Source organism: Plectropomus leopardus, chromosome 3, assembly GCF_026936395.1.
Source record: "Plectropomus leopardus strain MGB_pleo_1.0 chromosome 3, ASM2693639v1, whole genome shotgun sequence".
Classification (NCBI taxonomy): domain Eukaryota; kingdom Metazoa; phylum Chordata; class Actinopteri; order Perciformes; family Serranidae; genus Plectropomus; species Plectropomus leopardus.
In genome coordinates this window covers 3916348-3937026 of record NC_142178.1, presented here as the reverse complement: position 1 = coordinate 3937026, position 20679 = coordinate 3916348, and the positions used below count along the sequence as shown (strand labels likewise).

The 20679-nt window shown below is 40.3% G+C and overlaps 1 protein-coding gene across 13 annotated transcripts in view; it reads left to right on the top strand.

The window, feature by feature from the left end:
- The window catches only part of LOC121941940 (calcium/calmodulin-dependent protein kinase type II delta 2 chain), a 64102-nt gene that overhangs the window by 26041 nt on the left and 17382 nt on the right, over positions 1-20679 (top strand). For all 13 annotated transcript variants that reach the window (XM_088075376.1, XM_088075374.1, XM_088075375.1 and 10 more), the window contains exons 3-8: positions 11698-11757; positions 14779-14833; positions 16619-16684; positions 17260-17332; positions 20107-20209; positions 20385-20468. In XM_088075376.1, the coding sequence (XP_087931502.1) occupies positions 11698-11757; positions 14779-14833; positions 16619-16684; positions 17260-17332; positions 20107-20209; positions 20385-20468 (441 nt within the window). The remainder of the gene's footprint in view (positions 1-11697; positions 11758-14778; positions 14834-16618; positions 16685-17259; positions 17333-20106; positions 20210-20384; positions 20469-20679) is intronic.

Sequence of the window (20679 nt, the reverse complement as noted above, 5' to 3'; positions counted from 1 at the left end):
GCAAGACCGCTGCAACTGGCAGTTGTGAAATCAGTTGCAATGTAACCACATGGGGCACTTATACACCTTTAATGTATGTCCACAAAAAGTGCTTGTTTATGCCACTGAGAGTTAAGTTCAGATTGTTATCATAATGTTTTGACAACTTATGTAAAGGATCCCTACAGAGACAGACCTTCTTGTTTGAGAGTAAGATCCTTTTTGTTTAGCCAGAAACAGCCCTTAAATCGCTATCACCAAACACACCAGACTCCAAATTTACGCATGGGTAGAGCCAGCATATTTTCACATCTAACTGGGTAAATTAAGGTTTCAGTTCAACCAAAGCAGAGTGGATGATTGTTAAAACAGTGGAAAGACAAACTACCATGGTTTCTGTGAGTTTCATTTAGCTTTTGTTGATTTTGAATGAAATGTGTTTTACGACAATAAAATCGCTATTTATTTAGAGTCGGTGGCTTTGCTAACAGTGATTTCATAGCTGTTTCTGGTTATACAAAAATGATCTCACTCTTTGACAAAAAGGTCTATATCTAAAAGGATCCTCTCCATAATTTGTTTCTGTCTACTTTGCATGAGTGGTGTTTTATGATGATAAAATTACTTTCTTTCAGAGAAGTCTGGTGGATTTGACAATATTTCCAAAATGTTGGCAGACACTTGGAATAACAATCTGAGCCTGTCAGTGGCAAAAGCAAGTACTTTTAATGGACATGAATTGACAATGCTCAATTGTCAACAGAGGTTACATTGCAGCCTGTTTCAAAATCATGTGGGAAAAAAAAGACATCAAAGTTATCCTTTAAGTAAATGGCTTATCATTTATGGCAATGTCTGATCATATGGCTTGGTCAGTTTTACTTACAGGCGCCAAAACATCTTTAAAACATTTTTTTATGAAAAATGTAGTGATCTACTTATATTTTACTCCTAGAAAAAAAATATGTTTATTGATTTTTTTTGAGGGATTACTTTTTATACTTGGATGGAGGGATGGGAGAAAATTTAAACTGTTTGATTTTTTATGACATCACGTGCAAATATAATATCTTCTGATCTGTTTGTCCTGTTTGTCCTCTTCCTCCTGCATTTTTAGCTTGAACTGAAGTGCTGCCGCAGCTCACCGTGTATTTGCTTTGCATTTCACTGTTGGGAGTTTTTTCTGGCTTCATCTCTTCCACTGCGACTGATAGACTCCACCCTCTGGTGTGGAGGAACAGTCTTTTAGTCACAGTGAACGTCCTGTACTCTAGTGGCTTTTTTTTTTTATCACAGAACATTTGAGAGCACGCCAAGTTCTGTTTCGTTTAAAGTATACTGCGGCCCTAAGTTTGTCTGTGCGTCTGCTTGTCGCTTCCTATAGATGCGCTACATCGACACAAAGAAAGACATACTTGTATCTATAACGGGAACAAGCTGCCTGGTGTTCTTTGTTGGTCTCTCCTCTGAGCTGCACTGAGTCCACAGTTTCCATAGCATCAAGAAGTGCAGAGGAAGGAGACATGGATGAGAGTGAAAAATAGGCGTCCTATTTTATTTGGAGAAAAAAAAGTTGAACCCGCTGCTCCTCTTTCTCTCCCTCACTTTGTCTCTCTCTCTCTCTCGCTCTTGCTCTTGCTCTGTGTCCCGAGGCAAAACTGAAATGGGTCGCCTCAATGCTGTGCTGCACCACTCATTATAACGACTGCTGCTCTTACTCAGTTTTTCTGAATCAGAGTCACTGGACTTTAGTGTCTTTTGACGGGGAGATTTGGGAGTCCCTTCTTCTTTGACAAAGTCAGATAAAATCAGTCTGGTCTCAAGATGCTTTCTGAGGGTTGCCATACAACTAGTCTGTCTGTGGCCAAAAGGAAGTACAGTAGCCCTAATACCTGTTGTCCTTTCTGCCCTTCCTTGAAAATGAAGTTGTGCCCAGCTCATGAAATTCAGTGGTTTTCCTGTTTGTAAGCATGTAAGCAATATAGAGAAGCAGAATATACAGTATTTAAGTTAAAGGTCCCTGGCGTAAGTATAGGTTCACAGTGATCACTACTAATCCCTTGTGGTGTGTTAAGAATAAAACATAACAATAACATAACAATACGTAGAGAATATGTTACCTATACTTTTGTTATTTTCAGCTGATTGTATTGGTTTTCCCAAACACTCTCGCCACCCTCATAGTGCTGTTTTTGGCGATAAAAGGCAGCTGTTTTTGGTGAAAAAACTCCAAACTGCAGATAGTTAGCAACTTAAAGGTGAACACAACAGAGCATTTTGTAGCTAAACAGCAAGATATTTCCCTCAGGAGTTGGTGGAGACCAAAAACAAAGCTAAAAGAGAGTGAATATTGGACTCAAGCCCAGTAAACACTGTGATTTTGGGCTGTCTCAGACGAACAATGACCATTGTGAAAGAAATGTGGCAATATCTTTGGACTTGGCTCTGAAACATTAGTCCTACGTCGCCCAGTAAGAGAGGTTCAAAGACAGTTGTTGTCACTGTTGTGCGATCAAAGACAGCCTGGGATAAAATTCTAACAGTGTCAGAAATTTGGGATGAGAATGTCACTGTGTGACTTCTGTTACGACCTATGTCTACTGACCAACCAAAACTCTCTCTATCTGCTAGTGCATGCTAAATGCTAATAGATGCTAATACTTACTCTGAACTCTTGTTGCAAAACTGGCGTGCAAATTTGGCCTTTTGTTCTTGCTTATTGACATCGATAGATGTAGGTCATAGTCTGCAATTCAGTAGGTTACGTCATCGTACAGAAGAAAGAAGAAGGTAGAAGGTAGATATATTAGTCACTTTTAAAACAAAGTTTAAAAAAAAGAAATTTCATTTGTACTTGATCCTGCTACATCTTTGGAGTTGAAGTATGAGTTGATTAAAATCAGCAACTACTATGAAAATTCCATCTGGTTCTTTGGGCATGTTGCTGCTGGTGGCATCGTTCAATTACTGCAGTGCATTTTTTTGAATTTGCATCAGAGTCTTGTGTCCTTATGGCTCCCAACATGGTCCGTCTATTCAGTGCAACAGCTTAATCCGGGATGTTCACATGTCTCTGTGAAGATGTACGCAGAGCAGTATCTGATTTCCCATTGTTAAGTGAGTCTCAATCACATCTCATCCACTTTATACTCCTGCGATTAGACATTAGCCAGAGGAAGGCTTGGTAGAGGAACAGCTCTCAGTCCAAGTCAGGTCAGCCTCACCCTGATGCCGGTTTCATTTCTCTGGTCTGACTGACCACTCTGCGTATGCCTTTAGGGGGGATCCTCTCACGGTCTGCTGCATTCAGTCCAAACTCCACACAACTTTTCCTGATGTGCTTCAGCAGAAGGGGCCATGGAGTTGAAAAAAATGAAAAATATAGCAAAAAAGTAGCAAGGATTTGAGGAGCTACAGGCTGCTGCACCTACATGCGCTGCTGTCAAAATAACTTTATAAATTTGATCACTAACTGCCATAAAATGTGTTTGCCAATATTTTGAAAAAAAAAAAAAAAGTCTGCATACATCAAACTTGATGTTGTACCCAAGTTTATTGGATCCATGTCACAGAGTGTAACTTGCACTAAACTTATAGGATTGCAAAAATCTCACAGTCTGCAGGCTTTAGATTCACCACGCTGTCAGATACACAACTCCAAATATGATTACCATGTTAACTGTATAAAGTTAGATGTCAGTGGCCAAAAAAAAAAAAAAAAAAATCAGGAATGGCAGGTTTTATGGTCTGTTTTTAGCTAATCCATTAAATTCAATACCTGCCCAATCAAGGTACAGCACTCCATCAAGTGATAGGTACAGAAATGCAAGAATGCAGTTATGAAATTTTCATTTAAAGGTCCAGTGTGTAGGCTTTAGTGGCATATATCGATGAGGTAGCAGAAGTGAAACTTCTCCAGTGTGCTGAGTGTGTAGGCTTTAGTGGCCCTATCAGTGTTTGGTTTGTCCATTCTGGGCTACTGTAGAACAACATGGCAGACTCTGTATGTAGATATATATAGAGTATTCTAAGATAATGCTAACAATTGTTTTCAGTTGATTATAAACAAATGAGAGCATATATATCATGTCTGCCAATAGATGTCACTAAATCCTACATTGGACCTTTAACAACTCACTGATTTGCGACATTTTTTTGCAAAAATATAATACATCCTGACGATGATAGACGAGCCTCGGAGAGATGTAGACGCACGTCTCTGAGCTCCCCCATATTAACCTTTATTTATGTCAAGGAGCCCAACTCACGCATCTGTGTGACAGATTGGGTGTCTTATAAGCAAAGCGTAGATTGAAAGACGTTGAAAACGCGAGTTTTTATTCCATCTTGCTACGACTTTTCGACAAAACAAGATGCCGGATCTGAGAAGCGGTGCCAAGGCCCCAGAGCTTGCAGAGAGCACGGACTCCGGTCAATCAGCTATACTAGACGCCATTACGTCTTTGAAGGCCGAACTGCTAGCAAAAATAGACGAGAAAGCGGAGACTCAGAACGCCGAGATATGCAAGCAAATAAGCATTGTTAAAGACGAAATGAAAACGGCCATTGAGCATGCTAACGCTAGGGCTAACGCTCTGGAGCAGCGCACCGCTAGCCTGGAAGCTGCGGCCAACAGCCACTCTGACACCATTACTGAACTGGAGCAACAGGTGTCCCAGCTGAGGAAAGAAGTGGTGAGTCTCACGGCAAAAACAGAAGATTTAGAGGCAAGATCACGGAGATGCAATTTACGCATTTTCGGCATCAAAGAAAGGCGTGAAGAGGGCACCCGCCCAACTACATTTGTTGCTGGAATACTACAGAATGCACTGAAGCTGGATAAACCGCCTGTTTTAGACAGAGCACACCGCACCCTCCAACAAGCTCCGGATGAAGGGCAGCAACCAAGAGCCTTTGTGATCAAGTGTCACTATTACCAGGAAAAAGAAGCGATCCTGCGCAAATCACTTGCAGCACAAAATCTGATCTCCGAGCATGGGGACAGGATTCGGATTTTTCCTGATTACACACAGGCAGTGGCACGGCAGCGGGCTGCATTCAAGCAGGTGAGACAACTTCTGCAACGTTGTGAGGGCGTCCAAATACGGGATGTGGTACCCAGCTAAAATGAGGATTACAACGCGGGATGGAGTGCAGAGAAGCTTCACGGATCCAGTCAAAGCTGAAGCGTTTGTAAAAGAACTCTCAACGGACACATAATCCCTACAGGAATCAGACACTTCCGCCAGTCTATGCTGAGATTGCCATGGCAATCTGAGGTAAAACGCAGGTATGGCTGACAGGAAAGACATTGAAATTATTTAGGAAATATTTTTGTTGATTCCTCTTCTGCCATCAAACTACTCAGTAAGATAGTTTCCTTTACAGTGTTGTTCTAACTGGACAGTAAGCGAAGGTCTGGCTGTTAAGTAAAGAGCTTTTTTTTTTTTTTGTGAAGCTGTGGATGGTAATACACAAACAGTGACATGTTTTATCTCTTCACATAATAAGCCCATGATGCTGATAGTAGAGCCATTTAACTTTTTCAATAATCAGGGTCACTGTTACCTAGTTTTTTGTTTGTTTAAATTTCACACAATTGACCCCAACTGTTATAGGATGTTATGTCATACAGTACAGCTTGCTTTACCCCTTGTGAATGCCAAGGCTAATTACAGTGACACCGAATTGGTTCATATATACTGCTGCTGATATTGGCTTTCTTGATTAATGATTGATTGGGGTCACCGGGGATGGATAATATTCTTATACAATATTGTTTTATGGAGTAATATGACATGAGGTCAACCTGCTAACAAGTGGCTAGTTAGTGAGCTTTCATACTGTAATACCTACACATATTTTGATTTTGTTTCATTTGCACAGACTCGGGCACATTCATACATCATCGACTTCACAGACATATGGGCACGTGCACACACTCGCACGCACGCACACACGCACACGCACACACACACACACACACACACATATTCATGGTTATGAATATAGACACTAATCTTGCACACACTGAAAAGGTCTCCTTGACTTGAAATGTTACAGCTGTTAAGCTAAATTGTTGGCACATAAAGGTTCTTATGGGGCCTCAGCCCCGATAGGTAAGATGTTGAACAGGTTTCTTCATAATGGCTTAGGAGGGAGGGAGGGTGCAGCCTCTCAGTTGGGGAGAGGCCAGCAATTGGGGTTACGTGTTACTTCAGGGGTTCTTTATGTGTTTTGTGTTATTGTTTCTGTTTCTCTCGCTTTGTTCTTTGTCTTTCTCTCTCTCTCCCACCCCCCCTTCTCCCCAGGGTTAGAGATGTGGATCTATTGTCAGGTGAATCTTTCCGGACATCAGTCAGTCCCCTTTTCCCATGGCTTCCCCAGATGGGTTGAATAGAACATCAACAAAATTTGTAAGCTGGAATGTGAGGGACTTAATCACCTGCGAAGCAAAGTATTTTCCCACTTGATGAAACTTAAGGCAGAGGTAATATTTCTACAGGAAACACATCTACGTACGTCAGATATTCCCAGATTACAAAGAGGTTGTGTATCACAAGTCTTTCATTCCAAATTTAACTCTAAAAGTCGAGGAACAGCTATCTTGATTGGGAAGAATGTGCAGTTTGCATCTTCAAAAGTAGTAGCTGATATAAATGGGCGCTTTGTTATTGTTCAGGGCAGGTTGTATAACTTTCCAGTGGTTTTAGTCAATATCTATGCCCCTAATTGGGACAGCCCTGACTTCTATAAGCATCTGTTTAGCTGCATCCCAGAGTCAGGCACACACCACTTGATATTAGGAGGAGACTTCAATACTGTCCTGCAACCCTCTCTTGACCGTTCTAAAATCTCAGCAGGCCCTCTCTCCAAAACTGCTCATACTATCAAGACGTTTTGCCAGTCCAGTGGTGTGGTAGATCTCTGGAGATTTAAAAATCCAACACTGAAGGAGTATTCCTTTTTTTCTACTGCACACCAGACATATTCAAGGATTGATTTTTTCCTTATAGACCAAAAAATGCTCCCACTTGTTAAGTTATGTAGATATGATAGTATAGTCATCTCTGACCATTCACCAGTCATTATGGAGCTTAGGCTCCAGAACAATGTAGCCACAAGACGCAACTGGCGTCTTAATCCCACACTTTTAACAGAAAGGGACTTCGTGGACTTCATTTCGGCTCAGATTGATTTTTTCCTTGAAACTAACCAGCTGCCAGATACCAACATATTTAGCTTATGGGAAACACTAAAAGTATACTTGAGGGGTCACATAATAGAATACACATCCCGACTGAACAAAAGCAGGTCAAGACGCTTCACAGAATTAACCACGCTTATTCATGACGTTGATCAACAACTCTCTGACTCACCATCGACAGACCTCCGTAAGAAAAGGATTGCATTGCAGACAGAGTTCGATCTTCTTGCTTCTAAACAGGCTGAAGAGAAATTTCTAAAATCAAGACAGAGCCACTACGAACATGGAGAACGTGCGAGTAGGCTGCTTTCTCATCAGTTACGCCAATTCTCGGCTGTCAATTATATTACAGGAATACAAGCCACTGATGGCACCATCAAATCAGACCCGAAAGATATTAATGATCAGTTTAAAAATTTTTACTCCTCCCTATATAGTTCAGAGAGTTGTCATGCAAACAATTTTGTAGAAAATCTGGACTTGCCCACCCTTAATGACGAAGATAAGTCCAGCCTAGAAGAGCCAATATCTGACGCTGAAATTGGCCAAGCAATTAAACTAATGAAAAATAGAAAAGCACCAGGCCCAGATGGCTACCCCATTGAATTTTATAAGACTTTTGCCAGTAAACTGACACCACTCCTACGCTCTGTTTACACAGAATCGCTTAAACAAAAAAAGCTCCCTTCATCTATGACCAAGGCTTCAATCTCTGTTCTACCGAAAAAAGATAAAGACCCAATCAAGTGCGAATCATACCGACCAATCAGCCTACTTACATGTGATTATAAAATACTTACAAAAATCCTGGCTCTACGACTAGAATCTGTTTTACCAACTATTGTGCACTCTGACCAAACGGGTTTCATAAAGGGCAGGCAGTTGTATCATAACCTGCGCCGCCTTTTTAATATAGTATACTCTGAACACTCGACCCAACTTCCAGAGATAGTAATTTCATTGGACGCACAAAGCTTTTGACCGAATTGAATATGGACACCTTTTTAATTCATTAAACAAATTTGGATTTGGCCCGACTTTTATTTCTTGGATTCAAACACTGTACTCTATGCCACAGGCATCTGTTAGGACCAATAATATCGATTCCGAGTATTTCATCCTCCATAGGGGAACGAGGCAAGGCTGTCCACTGTCCCCTCTTCTATTTAATCTTGCCATTGAGCCATTGGCTATAGCTCTGCGACAAAACAATGAAATATTGGGAATCAACAGGGGGGGCGAAGTCCATAAAGTCTCGTTATATGCGGACGACCTTTTGCTTTTTATATCAGATCCTGAAAATTCTATTCCGAAGTGCCTGGACACAATCTCACAATTTAGTTTGGCCTCAGGCTATAAAATCAATTTAACAAAGAGTGTATTATTCCCCATTAATAGTCAAGCATTGGCGATGTCCTTTGATTCATGTGAATTTAGAGTCACAACTGGTCCACTAACATATTTAGGAGTCAAGGTAACACGCCATTATAAAGACCTTCTTAAATCTAACTTTAGACCACTTATAGATCAAGCTAGGAAGGATACCAATCGCTGGTCAACGCTTCCATTATCTCTGGCTGGTCGTATTAACTCAGTTAAGATGGTTATTTTACCAAAATTTCTATACTTATTCCAGACAGTTCCCATTTTTTTGCCGAAATCATATTTTAAAGAATTAGACAAATATATTAGCACATTCATTTGGAATAAGACCATACCACGTGTACGGAAATCTGTACTGGAGAAACGCAAAACAAATGGAGGTCTAGCGCTGCCAAACTTTTTATATTATTATTGGGCAGCCAATATTCACAAAGTGACTGTCTGGTACAATACCTTTGTGAAAGGGGAAGGTCCAATTTGGTCTCTCATGGAACAACAAGCATGTTCACCAGTCTCCTTAGCATCTATGTTGTGTGGCCCATTACCATTAGCAGTGGGGGCTCATACAGACAATCCAATTGTGAGAGGCACTCTGCGTATATGGACCCAATTTCGTAAACACTTTGGCCTTACGCAAGCTTTGGTGTCAATGCCTTTTATCGCCAATCCCCTCTTTAGACCTTCCTTGCTAGATGCAGCTTTTCGGACATGGTTTGGGAAGGGTCTCCATTGTGTGGGAGATCTATTCATTAATGGATTGTTTGGCTCTTTTAACCAGTTCGTTAAAAAGTACAACCTACCTAAGCCCCACTTCTTCAGGTACCTTCAAATACGCAATTTCACTCGTATGTATTTTCCATCATTCCCGCACATACCTCCAGCCTGCCCACTTGATGAATGTTTGAAGCTTAAGCCCCACATACCAGGCTGTGTGTCTCAGTTGTACAATATTTTACAGGACATGGAAGGTAACTCTCTTCACCATTTGAAAGAACGGTGGGGTGAAGACTTGAACATGGAGCTTTCTGAGGAAACCTGGCAAAGAGCTATCAAAAGAGTACATACATCCTCAATTTGTGTTAGGCACGGACTGGCTCAATTTAAGATACTCAACCGCCTGCACCTCTGTAGAGCCAGACTGGCCCAGATATACCCCGGTTCAGATCCAGACTGCATTAGATGCCACCAGGCCCCTGCCACTCTGGGACACATGTTTTGGACATGCTCAAAACTACACACATTCTGGTCAGAGATCTTCAATACATTCTCCCATATGTGTAAAAAAAGAATCGAGCCAGATCCAGTTATCTCAGTATTCGGGGTTACCCATAGCAACAGCGGGCTATCAAAACATCATTCAGACTTCATAGCATTCTCAACATTACTAGCCCGCCGACTCATCCTTTTTGGTTGGAAATCCACCACACCCCCATCCCATTCACGTTGGGTCCGTGAGGTGATGGCGTCTCTTAAGCTAGAAAAAATCAGATGCACAATTCAGGGCTCTGTTAAAAGGTTCAAAAAAATTTGGCGAGACTTTTTAGAATACTTTACAAGTGAATTTGATGCAACCACCTTAGATCAGTAGCTCTCCACAACACCCCCTTCTCTTCTGTCTTCTCTTCTTTTTTTTTTTTTTTTTTTTGACATGTATCTGTACATGGGTTGACTATTGAAAATGTAACAAATTGAAGCAAAAGGAAAAAACTGCCCAAGAAGTACTTTACGTATGTACATATATTACAAATGACGCTGGAGATGGGATCCATGTATAGTATCCATGCAATTGTGTCTACCTGCTCTTAGTTTAAACTGTTCTGTTTTTTTTTTGTTTTTTTTTCCTTACTACAGTCTTTTGAAAATTCAATAAAAAACAATTTGAATAAAAATATAATACATCCTGAGATCACTAACTTGGTCTGAACATTATATGAAAAAATTTGGTTAACACTCTGTGACAGCCATGTCTACAATGCATTACAACCAATATGCATTATAATGTCCTCATAGCACTGTATAATTAAAGTCGAGAATATTCATAAATATTCAGATGTAATAATAAGATTGATATCAATAATCAAAACACATTATGAAGCATTTTTTACTGACTCACAAGGTTGAGTATCACAATTCTTCATAATTGCTCATCACTCACTAATATTGTTTTTGCAAAAATCATAGCATATTATGATAATCATATTATAATGCATTATAATGGAATTATAATGTTACTCTAAGCGGTGATAAAATTCCTGAGGTATAGGCAGATATAACACATTGCAAGCTAGTTAGAAGTCATGCTAACTTACCTTACCATATTATTTATTCATTTAAAATATTTTACTATTCATTCCAGACAAAATGTAATTAAAAACTAAAAGGAAGAAAAATTGTCATTTTTAGTCTTGCTGTAAAGTTAGGGGAAAAAAATATTGTATGTATAGTATACGATGTATATGAAAGTGTATAGTTTAGTTTTATCAGGCATACTGTCGCTCTATATTATCCCATCAGTCAACTCAGTCTGCTGTAAATGAAAAAGAAATGTAAAGACCAAGAAAAACCTAATGATCTTTCCATTTTAATTTGTGTTTACCCCTAGAAGACATGAAATTAAATGCCATTTGTATCCTTGCGGGATTATTTTGTGCTCAGGGCAGCAGAGGGGAACCTACAGGCATGTTGCAGGAGCTCATATTAAGCCCGACACTGGAGGTCAATCTGAATCCACTCTGGCTGCTCTCTCTGTTTGTTGTCCACTGTTGCCTGCCTGTTTGTGGCACATAACCAAGCACATATCAGGTCACATTATTTTTGTCAAGCATTTCAGTTCTGATAAGGAAAAGAGTGGGGCTGACACAAAGCCAACACACACACACACACACACACACACATACACATACATACATACATACAGAAGCGTGGATGTCAAGTACACAAACACACCCTGACGCTGACAACGATGCTCAAACACAGCTCTGTGTCCTCCATTGTGTCAAAACTAACTTGCAGCCAACTTCATGTTAGCTGATTCAGAAAGCCAATCATAGCGGGATAAAATGAAGAGCATTAAAAATAACCCGTCTCTGTGTGTCTCTGTGTTTGTGTCTCCTGTTTTTGTCTTTTAGATCATCAAAAGCTGGAGAGGGAGGCAAGGATTTGTCGTTTACTGAAGCACCCCAACATTGGTGAGCTACGAGTCCTCGATGTGAAAATATGCACACACACACACCGCGATACAAACATGAAAAAACATGCATATTTTGTTCAGGTCCCTGGTGATTTCTGCTATGGCTATTCATCTTGTAGACACAGTTATGAGGGAGACAATTGTGTGTGTGTGTGTGTGTGTGTGTGTGTGTGTGTACAGGTATCTAATGATGATGTATCTGTGTGCTCTCCCAGCTGAATCATCAGAAAGACACAGGGTTCAGACGCCCTCTCTCTCTCTCAACCACTGACCCTTTACACTCTTTCCTCCTCATTATTCTTTTGATAGAACCTGTCTCTCCTCTTTTGGTCTTCTCACCCTCATCCGCTCAGTCATGGTCTTTCTTTTCTTCACTGTCATTACTTCAGATTTCTTCAATCAACTCGGCACCACAGCTGCCATTCCAATCAGTTTTCAAAGAAAAGAACAACCATGATTGCACATTTTGACTCCCTTGCTTTAAAATCTTAAAAAAAAAGAAATCTTGTTAAGCAGGAAAAAATGTGACCATTAATGATATATTGGAGAGACTTCTTAGCAACTGTAGAGGACAATTCTTGAGTATTAGAGGCAAAATGCTTAGTCTGCATTGATGGCATTATTGACTTCCTAATGTCAGTACCATTTCCTGTGTATGTTAATACCTCCGATTGAAACAGCTCAGCTGCAAGAATCAAGACCCACTGTGAAAGACAGTCCCAAATTTGTATTTTCTCCTAGTTATTATTTAAATGTTCAAATGAATTAAAAGGAAAAACATTAATTCACTGGCTTTAAATCCAAGTGTTAAACATGATTAATCATGTGTGGATGGGCAATACGGAGACAATAGAGTATCACAATATTTTTGGCCACATATCTTGATATTTATATTGCAATTATATTGTATGGTTCTTTCATGTAATGAGTAAGTGTGTAAAGGCAAATAATAGAAATTGGAAAACTGAAAATCACATTACTGTAATGCAGCCTTTAAATTCAGGGAAAGACAACACTTATCCAAAATCTCAGGTGATATCTAGTCTTAATCATAATATCAATGTAATGTTGATATAATAATAATAATAATAATAATAATAATAATAATAATAATAATAATACCAATGTTACAAAGTGTTTTACACTTAAAACCACAAAAGAAACACACAGGACAAATTTTAAAACACAGCACAAAGGAAAAATATAAGAAAAATACACAGGAAAATTTTAAAAAAGCAAAAGCAAAAACAAGGTACAAGGTACAAAAAATAGTCCTTTAAAAAGAAATTATAGGAATGCCTCCCGATAAAAATAAGTCTTCAAAAGTGAATTAAAAGGAGATAGTGATGTAGCAAGCCGGAGATATTATATATTGCTCAGCCCTAATATTTACTTCACATAGTATGATTCAATTTAATATTACTTTCTCAGAGTTGAGCCCTCAGGTGCTGATTTAAATGTCAACATATGGATGAACAAATCATTAACCATTTCCCTGATCTAAATAGTACAAGGCTAATTCGGCCTCATAAAGACTACCCGCAGTAATTAAAAGTTTGGTCAAAACTGAGTCAAGACTGAAATTTAAACTTTATATATGGGATGTCCAGTGGCTCAGTGGATAGAGCAGGCGCCCCATATATGAAAGCAGTGTACTTGCCACAGCGGCCGTGGGTTCGAGTCCGGTTTACAGCCCCTTGCTACGTGTTGTCCCCTCTCTCTCCCCCTTTCACGATGTCCTATTCAATAAAGGCAAAAAATAGATCTTTAAAAAAAACTTTAGACATCTTTTGTCAAACTTTTCTGGTTCATCATCATTCCGTTCTTCAGAAAATACGTTGAAAAAATTAGAGAAACAACAAAAATGCCACCAAAACCTAACATAAACTGCAATGAAAGTAGTTACTGCACCCTGTCTTGGGATCACAGAGATTTAGGATTCAATTGGGACAAGGAAAACCACAGTAAGCGCATTATGGTGAATAGTGTACTTGAGAATGATGACAAAATAATTGATAATATGACAATGACGACAGCAAGGTCATTGATGATGATGATGATGTTGATGATGATGATGATGATGATGATGATGATGTCAAGTAATCCTTTTTCAGGTCAAACCAAATGAAGTTAATTATTATTACAACAAAGAAATTATTTTATTAATGTCATCTGTTACTACTTTTAAAACAGGACAGTGTTCCTCCTACTGAAGAAGAACAAACATTGCTCTTGCCTTTGCATCACCTATATAGCCGTTTAGGGTAATACAAGGCTTACAGTTTTAGTGTTTTTTGGTGTCATAGGTCAAATCATTGATGATGGTTTTTATGCATATATTATATATTACCTCATGAAAACCTATTTTGCAAGTGTAGTATTACTTTTTTATTTTTTTAATTATTTTTTTCACCAGTAACACATTTGGCTTGACAGTCAAAAAACACTGAAGCCATTATTTTTCTTTCAGTGTTAGTTACTGTGGCAGTTTTGTTCCTGGGGTTATCAAGATGTTTTATCTAATGAATACTTATGGCAACAGCCAATTTCATGAACCAAAATTATATAGCTTGTGGCTGTGGCTTTTTCCTTTAAATCTGTAAATAGCTATGTACGGTATAATTTAGTTGTTCTTAAAGGTTTCACCTACAGTAATCACAGTGATTATGGGGATGACATCTGTGCTAAGAAACTTTTTCAGAGTGCATTCACTCTTGGTAACAACATGAATCATCGCTTTAAGTGGAGGTATATTTTATGCATTGCAAACTCATGTTGGTACTTGATTTACACTTTGTGCTTCTCACTGCTTCTTTGCACATTACCGTTATTTCTAAACACCTGACAACTAACAAGCCATCTCTGAGGCACACAAGCACAAAGTAATGTGTGAATAATGAGCACTGACAGTGTATGTATTGAAGTACTCACTGCTTTCTGTTTCATTTGACTTTTTTTTTGCGTGTCTCTTTTTCCTTTTCTGTCCTGTGTTTGTGTTTTTCTTAAATCTCCTCGACAGTACGACTCCATGACAGCATATCAGAGGAGGGTTTCCACTATCTGGTGTTTGATCTGTGAGTAAAACACACTCTCTCTCTCACACACACACGTTCCCTGTCAATTGTTTCGCTTTCCCTTCTAACTGGTGTATTTATAAGAGGATAACACTGTGTAGAGAATTGTCCTTATAAAGAATGTGTAGGTACATCAGGTCGTGTTGGACAGGGGCGCCGCCCTGTGAGTTACATGCTCTGCTATCTTTATTACCACAGTGTGGCATTCTGTCTACAAAAGAGACAGTTTATAGTGTCTGTGGAAGTTGTGCATCGAGGTCTGTAATCCAGCTTTGGGCTGCCAAGTCATATAGATCTATGTTTTTTATTGTTATTAGTTTGTCCAAATACTGTTGCTTGACCATCATTGCACGCACAGGCATGAAAGCGTGATCCCCAAAAGATTGCACCCAGTGCAAAAAAAAAAAAAACAATGAAAAAAAAACCACAATGTGACATCAACTTTCACATTTTCTGTGCTTTTGAATAAGGATTTGGTTGGACCGGCTTTTTGTACATCTTGCATTTTTATGGCACTTTTCTGGTCTTTCTATCACTCAAAGCACTGTACTACATTACATTCCACATTCACCAATTCACATATTTATACACTGGTAGCCAAGGCTACCAAACAAGGTGCCACCAGCAATTTTGGGTTTAGTATCTTGCTATAGGGAGTGGAGGAGCCGGTGACTGAACTTGCTGTTTGGCATGTCGAAGACGGGCCACGAGCCTTGCACCTGCTAATGTGTGCTCACCTTTTTTCTCTCCAATAACTTAAAATCCAGACGTTTTTAGCAGGAGCCAAATTATCCACAGAGGTCTCTTCCTGTCCAAAACAAACACACACCGCACACTAATAAAGCAGTTTAATGTCACGAACCAATGTTTCTCCTGTGCTGTTTGGTTCGTCGCAGATGGGTCACTAGCACAGCTCAAGCACCTTTTTTCCCCTGATAACTTTTAAAGACCCAAATACTCAGAAGATTAATTATCCACAGAGGTCTCTTCTCCTCCAGAACAAACAGACCCGCTGAATTCAACCGGTAAAAACGCTGAATACTGCAGTTTCATGGTAAAAAAAATTGGTGTTTCTACAACGCTCATGTTGTGGAGAAGCTGCGAAATTACAATAATAATAAGACTAATTCATTCATTCATTCATTTTCCGTAATCGCTTGTCCTCGTAAGGGTCGCCGGGGGGCTGGAGTCAATCCCAGCTGTCATCAGGCAGAAGGCGGGGTACACTCTGGACAGGTCGCCAGACTATCGCAGGGCCAACACATATAGACAGAAAACCGTACACGCTCACAGTCACACCTAAGGGCAGTTTAGAGTCACCAATCAACCTGAGCTGCATGTCTTTGGACTGTGGGAGGAAGCCGGAGACCCCGGAGAGAACCCACACAGACACGGGGAGAACATGCAAACTCCGCACAGAAGGGCCCCTGCCCACGGACCGAACCCCGTTCCAACCAAAGCAAACCAGGGACCCTCTTGCTGTGAGGGTCAAGAGTGCAACAGTGCTAACCACAACACCACCGTGCTGCCCAAGACTAATTAATCAATCGACTAATCATTGCAGCTCGACTTTGAGTAGAAACATTAAAACACACAGGTACATGGCTTCAGCTAATTGTTTGTAGGTGTATAGACTATATCTTGTGTGTATAGTGGTCTATGAAATACAAGGCATGTGTGTGTCTGTGATTCAGTGCCGTTCAAAAACAGTGAATGAGTGTTTTGTTCAGTGATACAGAGCGATAGAAACACAAGCACTATAATATTTTCTCTGTCTCTCCGCAGGGTGACAGGAGGAGAGCTGTTCGAGGACATCGTAGCCAGGGAGTACTACAGTGAGGCTGATGCCAGGTAACATACACCCACACACACAAACACACACACGCACACAGACACATGCACACAGACACAGACACACACACACACACACTGCTGAGCACAGCAGCCATTGTGCATCTCTGCGTGTATATTTGTGTGTTTCACATATGGTCCTCTCAGAGGTGTGATACAGCTGCCTTGTCTCTGAGGCATCTCATGGAGTTATTTATAAAGGTGATTAACGACATATAGCCTGCGGTATTAATCATACACAGCCTACCTTACAGTGCCAGCTTTGCATTGAAATACTTCCTCCCCAGAGACAGAGAGAAAGGGAAAGATAGTGTGCGTATCTGTTAACACACACACATTAAATCTTATGAAAAATGGCATACCTTCATGTGACTTTATCTCACCTGTCAAAAAACAGCATCACACATAAGAGGCCTAATGAGAGGGACACTCAGACATTGTTACAAGACTGTTCCCTTTTCTCGTCTCCTTAATTAATTCCTCATCTTCTCTCCTCCACCTTTCCTCCTTTCATTTTCTGTCTCTTATTTGTTCCATCCCAATCCCGTGCTTGTTCATCACTCCTTCGCCATCAGCCACTGCATACAGCAGATCCTCGAGAGTGTCCATCACTGCCATGTTAATGGGATCGTTCACAGGGATCTGAAGGTTTGTATGACTGCAGAGCAGCTGCAGGCATGTTCAGTCCTGACTCTGTACAACAGGTGGCAACATTCGGAAAGACCTAGTGACTCCCCGCACAGTCCTTACCCTTTACAAAAGGATAATTGTCTTCTAATTCTTCCCTGTAGAAGCCCTGAAATCTTTCAACAATTAACAAAGCAGATCTGACTGTGACCAAAGTTTTCAAATCTGCTGCAATTCTGGTGTGCAGAATTAGATTCTAAGCTACCAAACTGCAAAGACTTACAGCTTGGCTCCTATATGGTTACATTAGATTTGTAAATTGAGTCGATATTCCAAGGGTAACTTTGGTATTTTTGAGCCTGGACCTTATTTTCCCATGTTTTTATGTCTAAGTGACAAATGAAAATGTCCGTTTTTTTCAATTGGTCCAGTATTGAGAGAGACCACTGCAACCACAGCAGCAAACAGGCAATTGGGCACCATCAATTTCATGTCCACTAAAAGTGCTTGTTTTTGCCACTGACAGGCTTGCATTGTTATTATAAGTGTTGGACAACAATACAAACAAGACAATACAGCATATTGAAATGTTATTCCTTCTTTTCATTGAGTTTTACTCAAGGTCTCGGTCAGAAATCTTGCAGACCTTTCTGCATTGTCGAAATCGGCTGAATAGTCAGAAAAAACTTTTAAAATATTTTTGTCAAGACTAGACCATGCTTACTGTACTTCTGCCTTGAAGGAGTTTCCTCAAATTTGGTGCAAATGTCAACATTGACCTAAGAATGAACTGATTAGATTTTGGTGGTCAAAGGTCACTGTGAACTTACGCCCTTCTCATCATTGTAAACATGATATCTCAAGAGCACGTTAAAGGAATTTCATCAAATTTGGCACAAACATCCACTTTGAGTCAAGGATGAACTGATTAAAATTTGGTGGGCAAAGGTCAAGGTAAATGGGACCTTGGTCTCTATTCATGAATATCTCAAGAAGGTCTCGAAGGATTATCACAAAATTTGGCACAAACATCTATTTGAACTCAGGGCTAAACTAATCTGTCAAAGGTCCAGCACTGTAACAGACATGAATGTAAGCTTTAAATGCAACTTGATGGGTTCACAGAAGCATACAACTACAAAGTGATAATCCTAGTTTTCTTGCAACAAGTCTCCTCTTGTGAGATTCAAGTTGGTCACAATAACAAAAAGATCAGCAAATTTCTCTGCAGAGTCCTCTTCATAATGTAGTCAGACATGTCTAAAAACAATCAGAGCCTGCCAGTGACAAAAACAAACACCTTTTTTATGTAAATGATTGTTACACAACTGCCCACTGGGATCACACTGTTTTTTGTTGAAAGATTTTTTGGGGGCCTTTTTACTTTATTTTGACAGGACACAGGACAGATAGTAGCCTGATATCCCCCCAGGGATTACATTGTGGCCTGTTTATCACTCAGTACTGGAAAAAATTCAAAAATTGCTGTCTCCATTCACCACATAGACACAAGAACATGGGAAAGGAGGCTCAGGGTTGAAAAATCCCACATGTCCTGTCTATGTCAAGAATAAGGATCCCCTTCTAACGTTACCTCTAATGTTGCAGTGAGCATGCTAGCATCTTTGTGTGTGAGATCGTGTAGTACTGTAGTAGTGTGGCACCACAGTGACAGTGACCAGAATAGGAGCAATCACAAGCCTGAACCTCAGGAATGATCACCATTTGCATAGTTATGTAAAAAATTATGTTGCGATGTGGAAGATTTTCCAAGGTCATGAATATTCTAACAGTGGTCTGTATTCTCATAGATTCCCAAGAGGGTTTTTATGTGGAAGGAAAAGGGGAGAGAATGCAGGAAAGCTCAAATGTGAACATGTAACTGTGCGGAAGCAAACATTTAGTAAAAAAAAAAAAAAAAGAATAACCATGGTGGCTTATTCCAATCTGTTGACTATTTGGAGAACATGTCCTTTTCTGAGGTGATTTTAACTTTTCAGATGCTTCGTAATCAGGGGGGTTTATTCATCATTATGCAAGTGATTATGTAGATGTTGTCCAGTTGTCAGTGTCCTGTTGAGTCATATGTCTGCCATAAACTGACTGCTCACAGGCTGTCTGCGTTTAGAGTCTCTAAATGTTAAAAAATGTATTATTCATTAGAGCACACTGTCTAACTGGCCTTAGGTTAGCAAAGACCTTTCTGCACCTGTGTCTGTTTGTGTGTGTATGTGTGTGTGTGTGTCTGAGAATGTGTGCACATGTGTGCTTGCTGGGGGCTTGCATATACTTATGATTGTGCTAAACTGTGTTAGTGTGCTGTGTGTGTTTGTCGTTACCCATATGTGGCTGAGTCACTTGTTTTTACACCCACGTCTCCTGTACACCACACCCTTCCTCCTGTATCCTTCTCCCTGCAGTGTGCACTTTGTTCCTACTCATGGATTTTAACAGTGGATTGGTGCACAAGTACATTGTGTCTGCTACCAATTCACTCTCTCAGAATCCATGAGGCTTGTGGGAGCAAGTCCACAGCTCCAGCGTGAAAAAAAAAGAAAGTCCTTTGTCACGTAGAGATTTGGTCCCGTGCACATTTCTGTTTCTCTGTCATTTGTGTGGCAGAAAGGGAGTTGCCTCAGACACTGATTTAAGAGCAGTTTAGCATCGTTGACCCCTAATAATTCAGATTAGGATTTGGTTTCGGCTAATCTGATTTTAGATCTGTGTCTGTGGGCGGCTTGTTCCCAGAGCGTGTGACCTCTCACCTCTAACCTGTTTGACTCCGCCCCCCCCAGCCTGAGAACCTTCTATTGGCCAGTAAGCTGAAGGGGGCGGCGGTCAAGTTGGCTGACTTTGGGCTGGCTATCGAGGTGCAGGGGGACCAGCAGGCATGGTTTGGTGAGTATTCATCCACCCATTTTTCAACCTGAATCAGTTGGTCAGTCAAGCAACCGACCAATCAGTCGATCAATCAATCACTCATTTAGTTAGCTGAGAAGCAACCTGGTCACTGAATTGCCCACTCCGGCCTACCATTCCACATCTCGTCCCTCCCTCCATATCACTCCTCCAGGTTTTGCCGGCACCCCAGGCTACTTGTCTCCGGAAGTTCTGAGGAAAGACCCATATGGGAAGCCAGTGGACATGTGGGCCTGTGGTAAATAACATTCAAATTCTCACTGCAACTCACTGCAACTGTTTGAATGAACTTGACGCTGGAGCTAAAGCCTTAGTCAGTGGCTTTGTCCGAGCCCGTCAGGTGTGTGCAGATGAGTGTTCTGCAGCTTTGTGTTGTTTCAAGTGTTCTGTGCAGTGTTAATTTTGGTGAATAATATAGTTTTTACAGTTCTACAGTGTGTTGGTATTTG